The sequence below is a fragment of the Cyprinodon variegatus genome, unplaced genomic scaffold, assembly GCF_000732505.1.
Source record: "Cyprinodon variegatus isolate N-32 unplaced genomic scaffold, C_variegatus-1.0 Scaffold37, whole genome shotgun sequence".
Lineage (NCBI taxonomy): Eukaryota > Metazoa > Chordata > Actinopteri > Cyprinodontiformes > Cyprinodontidae > Cyprinodon > Cyprinodon variegatus.
The window spans coordinates 28,116-37,036 of NW_015150490.1; the positions used below are offsets into that span (position 1 = coordinate 28,116).

Genomic DNA, 8,921 nt, shown 5'->3' on the forward strand with positions numbered 1-8,921 from the left:
CCTACCTTCTCAAGTGATGAGGTTTGTTTACATAGATAATTTTACAGATAGTATTTCATTAGTCTGTGTAGGGTATAGATTTCATGTAGACTTAAGATAACAAATAAACCCGTTATTTTTTCTACATCGTTGTGACGTTTTGGCGATCTCGCAATCGCTAGTTTTTTGGTTCTGCGCTGCCGTAGCCCAAAGATGTCTGCCTCCATGGCTGCGAGACCCGCTCCTATGTAATTATAAATAACAAATTCTAAGGCAACGAGCTCGTAGATGATAATAAATAACATAGTTATGTATAATATATTACATTTCTGTCTGTATATCCCGTAATTATTACACACTGTAGCTTTAACAGGGTGGTAACCATCTATCATAGCCTAAGGTGAAGTTATATGCATGGTTGTTTAGAAATGAGTGATTAAAGTAAAAGTGAGATAGATACATAACTGAATTGTGAATTTAGAGACTAAGACTGGAAAAAATAGGTCTCAACATGCAAATCCTTATTAAAATTTTTCATACTTTTCTAGACTGTTTGGAAATCATGCAATAAAATCTGGAGCGTGTCTGAAGCAACACACATAAATAAAAACGAGAAACTAAGAGAATGATTTTAAATCTTGCACGCTAAATGTGAATAACAGCAATCAGATCAGATTCCATATAAATCAAACTGGACCAGTAAACTATGTCCTATTATGAAAGAGCTGAATTACAGATATCCCTAACTTTGCAAAAAAGATTAAATGAAAACGTTTCCACTCAGAGTCAAAAAGATCTTCTCTAAATGTAACATTGAAAAACACAATTTGTTCATTTTTATCGCATCTGCTAGTTGTTAGAATCTTTGAATCAATAGAGATGTGTTCTGTACAAGATTGAAGTCATATCTGTGGATGCTGCGAATCATGCAGGTTAGGATGAGTGATGAAGCCATGCTCAGCAACGACAGATATGATAAAAATATACTTGGTCAAACATGCGTCCAAAGACAAACCAGAGCAGCCTTCAGTCTGTGCTTGGTTATGAGAAAGCATACCAGGAGCTCTCGGTGGGAAAGCTTCTGTTGAACCTGCTCCTGCAGCAGCATCATCCTCTTCCTCCAGCTCCAAGTTCTCCTCCTCTCCCGGCGCAAGGATTTTCCTGACAGAGGGCAAGGAAACATTCATTTTTCTTAAGGACGGACAACATAAATATGCATATCAACCAAAAATATCTCTAGAAAAAAAAGGTAGTAACAATGCTCCATAAATAGGAAGATAAAATTCTTTTTTATCTTAAATACACTAAGCTGACTTTTTTTTTATAGAAACATATCTTCTTGTGATAAACTATAACAAATCTCACATTTCGCTTTCAGCATAAATATTTGGATTACAGCTAAATATATTGCTAGTGTAAATCAGCCAAGAAAATATTAGGTTCAATTTAAAAAAAATTCCAGAATATTTTCCTGAAACCCATAGATTTCAACAGGAAGCATTTACTGATTGGAAACTGACCTTAATGGCACTGGCTGGACATCAAATGGAAACTCTTTGTTATAGGTGAGTATGTTGTTTATTACTGTGGAGAAAAGGACAAAGACGGACACATTTTAGCAGCAACTCCTACTAATTAGTGAACATCAACATTCAGACACTCACTAGGCTCCAGTTTCTTGAGGTCTTCTAACTTGAATTCCTCCTTCGACTGGGTGCACTGAAAAAAAAACAGGCATAATGAAGGCATTTAAAAATGATCAAAGTATTTTTAATTCCTCATATTATAGCTACGGTAAGCTATTATTAAAAACATGTTTGCTGATTTTAGCTTAATGACATCCCCTGTGCTTCATTCACTATGCCTACACTGGAAAATATCCAAATCTAAATAAGTAATTTTTTCTTAAAATAAGTAAATTTGTTCTTGGATTGAGGAGGAAAAAGATGCATTTTGCCAATGGAACAAGACAATTTATATTTAAAAAAGGGAAAACACAATTGCATTGTCTTATTTCAAGTTCATATTATCTAATTATCATATTTTAAGATTAAAAATACTCATTCCATTGGCAAAATATAGCATTTACCTTCTCAAATTAATGGTAAATACACTTAATTTAAGACATTTTTACTTATTTCTAGATCATTTTTCCAGTGTAAGTGCTTGTATACCAGTAAGTGTAAATGAATGCATTTTTATTTAGCACCAGATCTTTAAAATGATTTTCAAAACATGGATCTAATCTACTTTGCATACCCAGAACCAAACAATAGAAGCTGCCTTTAGTTTCTATATTCCCTAACCTGGATTAACCCCCAGAAAATGTAAAACCACTAAAACCCTAAACTGATTTAAATCCAGATTTATGTTAGAGTGGCCTTTGACTTTGCTCTAAAAATAACTTGTTACATTTGAGTCCAACTTTTCTTTTCATTGTTATTAATCTTTTTATCTCAGTTAATTCTCTTACGTTTAAGCCACTGCAATACACTTTTCTTTTCTTTTTCCTCATGTGAACCACTTTAAAGCTTTTTGCTACTAAAATAAAAATAAATTAGCCTTACCTTCAGATCTGAAATTTAGCTGAACGGCCAAGTCAAAGTCTTGACCTAAATTTATTCATAGTTTGTGGAAACAACTGAAAATTGTCCTTAACAGAAGCTCTGCATCCAATTACACTGATCTTGGACAGTTTTGCGATAATCAGACAAAGTTTTTCAGGCATTTTGCTTGTTCCATTAAATAGATCCATGACAAAACCTTAAGGTGTATAATTATAACAAAATATGAAAATGCAAAAGGTTTGTTAATTTTTTCCCAAGGGACTGTAAGTCTAAGAATAAATTATTTACTTACTGTCCATATTTTTAGATTACATTTTGAAAGACAAAGAAAATATCCTCAGAGGTACGAGCTTCAGGTAACTGCAGGACTCATCCATGATGCTACATGGAAAGCCAGAATGTGAGCTCTATCTTTCTAATGAGGCTTCAACCTCTGTGATGCTTTTCTTCGTTTACTGCTGCAACCTACTGTTGCTTCAGGAACTAACCAGTTTCCTCTATAGACAATGTGGACCTGGACCGAATTGGGTCTAGAATCTGCAGGGTGTAATACAGTGGGAATATCTACCTGCCCAGGCTTGGTATGTGCCATTTAAAATCATTTACCAATATTCATAGAAATGAGGAAACAAACCTGTAAACTGGCACTTCTCATCTCCAGGCATGTTGCAATCTTTCCTAAGTTTTTCTTTAAATAAAAACAAAACACAAACAGTTATTAGTTAAACTGCAGCAGCAGAGTTTGGTCTGGAGACGCAGCAGGAAGGAAAATATAACTCAATAAAATGTTACCTTCTGCTCCTCTGTGAAGTCTGAAGAATTTGTAGACTGGACCTCCTTCTGTAGTTGTCTGGCTAGACTGAATTATTGCACATGAACAGTTAGATGAGATCATCAAACATTTAACGTTACAATTTAAAGCTTAATGTTTTACAGAATGAAGCTAACTTTTAATATTTCTAAATTATTTAAAAGTGTCAAATCAGGACTCCAAACAAAGTCTTATTAGCAACCTTTAATATCCCACTTCTAATCTGCACTATGCCACAGAGGGTATTTCTCTTTAATAATATTTTTTTATAATTTGCATTTAGTATTACTTTTGTCAATTTCAATCTACTTTACTGGCAGCTGATTTTTTCTGTCACTAATGGAAGGTATGTAAACTTTCCACCACAACTGTATGTTGATTGAAAATCTTTTTATTTCCTTTAGGTATTTTATTCAAAAATCAAAGTTTTGTAACTTGTAACATGTAAGGATGCTGTTCTAGCCAGACTTTCCTAAAAAAAGAAAGAATGAAAAAAAGATATGTTCATCTCAACGGTTTCCTTGTTAAATAAAATAAAATAACGCATAAGGTGGTTTTGTTGCTTTAATGATTACTCCGAAAATAGATGAATCTGTAAGTTATTTTATATTCATTATTGGACAGCATAAGGTTCCTTAAAGAAGATTTTTTTTCGAAATTAAACCATGTGAAACTAAAACGTTTCCACTTGAGGAGTTCTGGATATAGCATGTTAACAGACAAAAAATCTTAAATGCAAAATGCTTACATATTTTTCTTTTTTTACAATTTTACAATTACCGCTCTAAGTGGGTTGCTCTGTCAGCTAAAGGCATATTTTACAGTCTCTATAATCCATTCAATGATTAACCGCTTTATAAATAAGTTGTCGATTATTTCAATAATCAATTAATCCGATTATGGTAATTGTTTCAGCCCTAAAACCAGGTCTAAGTTAACCTCTACACATCAAACTTCTAGGGCTTGGAAAAAAGTCCTCTATCCTTTTTTTATTCTAATCAAGGCAGTTTCCCCAAGCAATCTGAAAAAAAAGAAAACTCAGCAATTTTTTTAAATCATTTTCCAGATTAAAATATTTTCTTATAGCCTCTCTTTAATTTTTCCAGAGGAAAAAAAAAACATTTTCATACTGAATCGCAGTGATTTAATTCAAAGTTTTTTACACATAAGATTTTTACTCACAAAATGTATTCCTATGAATACCAAAAGAAAAGCTTCTTACTTTCTGTTTTGGTCTTTAAGCAACTTTTAATTCAAGCTGTCCTGCACTGAAGCACTAAAACAGCTAGTTTTAAGAATAATTTACAAAAATTAAATTAAACCAAACCCACAGAGGATTTGCATTCAGTTTAGGAGGGCCCAAATTTGTGATATGTCAAATCCAAGAGTCAGATTTTGAAGTTAAATCTGTTTGTCTACTGGTTATAAAGCAGTGGTCATATACCACACTACAATTCAGCACTTTTATTTTATTATAATGGATCCCATGACTATTATAAAAAGCTCAAAGCTAATACTTTCCCCTCCAATAAACAGAATTTAATTAGAAAGTCCAGGGGAATTATTTGAGTCTGAAAATGCTTGTGGTTTTCTAGCAAAGAATAAGTTTTAAGCTTTCAAAAAATATTAATGACAAATCAAAAGGCAAAATCTTAATGTTAAATGCAGGAAATCTGGCGCCCTCTTGTGATTAAAACATGGAATTGCCAGGTGTTCTTTGCCTTTTTTTTTTTTACTATTAAAAATAACAGCTGCAAATGAATAATTATGAAAAAAGATTACAGCCTGAAACAGGGAGGAGGATTTTCTCAGAAAAGGACAAAGCCTTTCCTCTATGAACACATATGAAACCCACCCATAACAATGAGAGGGTGTGGCTGACTATTTCTCAATACTCTGAGGAATATGGGCTCTTTTTCTCTCTGCCCTGCAAAACACGAAGCTCTCTTTGGTTTTTCCATGGCTCCATCAAACAGCTGGAGCTGCTGCTGTGGATGCAGCACACAGACAAACCCCACTCCCTCTGCAACAAATGCCACATCACGTCATGGATGGGAAGGGTTTATTTACTGCTGTGAACTGACAGCTCTCAGCATAACTTATTCTGAAGCCGTTATCTAAAACCCTGCAGGTTTCAGCACAGACCGCTTTAAATTGAATCTACATTTAAGAAGGAGAAGCGCATCTTTAAGGGTAAACCGATGGGGACAGACAGGACACACATGCTGGGAACTTACATTTGGTACTCATCTATCGCCTCCACTAATTGCCCCCACGAGTCAAAGTCTGTGCCTTTTCTAAAACTGGCGTGCCATTTCTGAACAGTCCTGTTGACATCAGACATGTTGGCGGGGCTGGATGGTGGCGGCGGTCTCAGGGCAGCATAGCCGAGGACAGGGCTCCTCTATGTGGGGGCGATCAGCGGCGTCCAGTCGGCCGGGATCCGGAGAGAGACGCGCGGATCGGGACCCCGGTGACACCCCGACCAAGCCCTTTCTGCCTGCCAAAGCCCTGATGTCGCATCCGCAGGAGAGAGGAAGTCCCGCCTGGAGCTCGGGGTGCGCCTGTTTCTGGATGCGGGGTCGCCCGAGTGAACTGGCGGTTATAGAATAAAACATAAGTTCCACTTATGATGCTCCTTTAACGGGTTATCCGAAAACACAAAAATCTACATTTAAAAACATTAAACACATACATTTAAAAACTAGATGCAGTTAGAGAATAGAATAGAATAGAACAGAATAGAATAGATTTGAATAGATAAATTAGAATAGAATAAAATAGATTAGAATAGAAAATAATAGAGTAGAAAAGAATATAGTAGAATAGAATATAGTAGAATAGAATAAAATAGAAAAGAATAGAGTAGAATAGAGATTAATAGAGAAGAATATAATAGAGTAGAGTAGAATAGAATTAAATAGAGTAGAGTAGAATAGATTAGAATACAATCGAATAGAAAAGAAAAGAATAGAGTAGAATATAATAAAGAAGAATAGAGTAGAGTAGAATAGAATAGAATAAAATAGAGTAGAGTAGAATAGAATAGAGTAGAATAGATAAGAATAGAATAGAACAGAAAAGAATAGAGTCGAAGAGAATAAAATAGATTATAATAGAAAAGAATAGACTAGAATATAATAGAGTAGAATACAATAGAATAGAATAGAATAGAAAATCCCTATATATTGGGAAATTCTAGAGTTACAGCAGCAAAAAAATATAGAAAAAATGGTCACATAAATGTGGACCTCAGAAGAGTGCATACAAATATCACAATAGTGAAGAGTTAAAAAAGAATAAACAAAATACTGTACTGTAAAGTGTTTTAAAAAATATAAAACTGTGCACCTGGAGAATAAATAACCAGTATACATCGGAGGACATTTTTACAGTAATTCGTAAAATAGCAGCAACATCAGAGATGTGGAAAATGACAGCAGTATGTTATTTAACCGACTTAGGTAGAAACTGTGCAAAATCAGCATGAATGTAACAACTTATTGAGATTGTTGGGAACAGTGGTGGTTATAGAGTCTTACAGCTGCTGGGAGGAAGGATCTGTGATAACGCTGCCTGGTGCATTTATGGGGGAAGCAGTCTGTCTGAAAGAGCTATAGAATACAGTATTTTGTTGTTCATCTTTTGACTCTTCGCTATCATGTTATTCCTTTGCACTTTTCTCAGGTCCACATTTGTGTGACCATTTTTTCTATAATCTTTTTGCTGCTGTAAACACTAGAATTTCCCCAATGTAGGACAATAAAGAAACTTCTATTCTAATCTATTCCATCCATCCCATCCATCCATCTTCTTTCACTTATCCTTGTCTGAAAGCGTTCAAATACATTTTAGGATTCATTGTCTTTTAAATAAATCTGTTAATGATAAATGTAGGCCATTTTAATATTAAAACAATTCATATAGCCCATGTATTTATTTATTTGGCAAATAAAATGTATGTACGGTTATTTTTTTAATTTATTTTTGAAAAAAAAAGAAAACAAAAAAAAACTACATACTTATATATAACTTTGTATTCTATCCAACACACATTCACCCTCTCTATAATCAAATTCTATGAAATAATTTAGTTTCCTTTAAAAATCAAATAGTTATTTGTATATGTTTATTCCCCAAATTCTTCCTCAAAATATCTAACAAATTAATCTTTTCCTTAATACATTCAAACTCTTTCCTCATATATCTTCTCTTGCTTTCATATTTATGACATTCCAGTATAACACGTTCTATTGTTTCATGTTTTCCACAGTAATCATATTTGCCAGTAATATGCTTTTGAATTGTTGAATGAAGTCCCGAGCGGAGTACGAGTTAAAAACTTTTGGGCAGATTGCATAAACTGTATATTGAATGTAGCTTTATGGCTTCCACATCAGGTGGAAATAGTGGAGAGGAAATGGAGTGGATGATGTCTAGGTCTTCAAGAAGAAAGCTTGAAATGAGGCGAAGAGAGGAAAAAGATAGAAGCTGGTCAATTGGGAGTGAGGTTAGAGAGGAAAGAAGTAAAAAGACAAAAACAAATACAAGTCAGAGAATACAAGCGCAGGGAGACCAAGCAAATGGGGAAGAGGAGTGGAACGTTACAGTCGAGTTTAAACAAGAGGGAGGATACTTACATCAACTGAGCAATTGAGAAGGAAATTGCACGAATCAAGCCAGTCAGCCAGGATAATGAACAACCATAAGATATTAATTTCTGCTGTTAGCAAAAAACAACAAGAACAGATTCTCAAAGTGACAACTCTTGTTGGTGAAAGAATCAAAACATACATCCGTGGCACAGCTACAAAATTAGGAGGTGTAATTTCAGGTGTTCCCCTTGACATGACAGTTGATGAAATCAAACTAGAAATAAAAGGAGGAAAAATAAGTGAAGCAACGAGGATTAAACTCAAAAGAGACAGAGTTGTTAAAGACACCATGGCAATAATATTGCAGCTTGAGAATGTCATTCCAGAATCTGTGCAGATTGGCTATATAAACTTCAGGTTGAGAGAGTACATTCCCAACCCAATAAGATGTTTTGTTTTTTTGTTTTTTTTTGTATATAAAAAAATAACAGAGAATGTTTCATATGCTGAGGCTTTAAAGAAAGTTAAAAAAGAAAGTACAAATGAATTGGGGAAATAAAGAAACAAGTCAAGGAGAGATAAATTAGGAAAAATAATGACTCACAAAGAAAACAGAATCAAAATGTTGTCAATTATGCAAGCATAAATGTAATGTAGATTAAAATACAATGTTGGTGGAAAAAGATGACTTTGTGGCATTTCTTTGTCACATTATGTTATGTGCAGTGCAAATGAAAAAGAAAAGTCATCAAATCAAAACGATCATAGAAGCAGCAGGACGGTTACTAGACATGCAAGAGGTCCAAGAGGATCAAATTCACAAACTTCTGAGTTCAGCTGGAAATTATCAAGAAAATAATTTTTTTTTTAAATGGTCATACATATTCTTCAGTGGAATGCTAGAAGTCTCATAGTTAATGATCAAGATTTAAAAAAAAAAAAAAATATATATATATATATATATATATA

The 8,921-nt window shown here is 34.0% G+C and overlaps 1 protein-coding gene across 1 annotated transcript in view; it reads right to left on the reverse strand.

Annotated features, from left to right (window-relative positions):
* The window catches only part of aida (axin interactor, dorsalization associated), a 9,009-nt gene extending 3,138 nt beyond the window's left edge, over positions 1 to 5,871 (reverse strand). Inside the window, exons 1-6 of the mRNA XM_015369365.1 lie at positions 5,595 to 5,871; positions 3,339 to 3,405; positions 3,181 to 3,234; positions 1,644 to 1,698; positions 1,500 to 1,563; positions 1,037 to 1,140 (exon numbers count right to left, since the gene is read on the reverse strand). Coding sequence (XP_015224851.1) covers positions 1,037 to 1,140; positions 1,500 to 1,563; positions 1,644 to 1,698; positions 3,181 to 3,234; positions 3,339 to 3,405; positions 5,595 to 5,701 — 451 coding nt within the window. The 5' untranslated portion in view covers positions 5,702 to 5,871. The remainder of the gene's footprint in view (positions 1 to 1,036; positions 1,141 to 1,499; positions 1,564 to 1,643; positions 1,699 to 3,180; positions 3,235 to 3,338; positions 3,406 to 5,594) is intronic.
* Between the last annotated feature and the right edge of the window lie 3,050 nt (positions 5,872 to 8,921).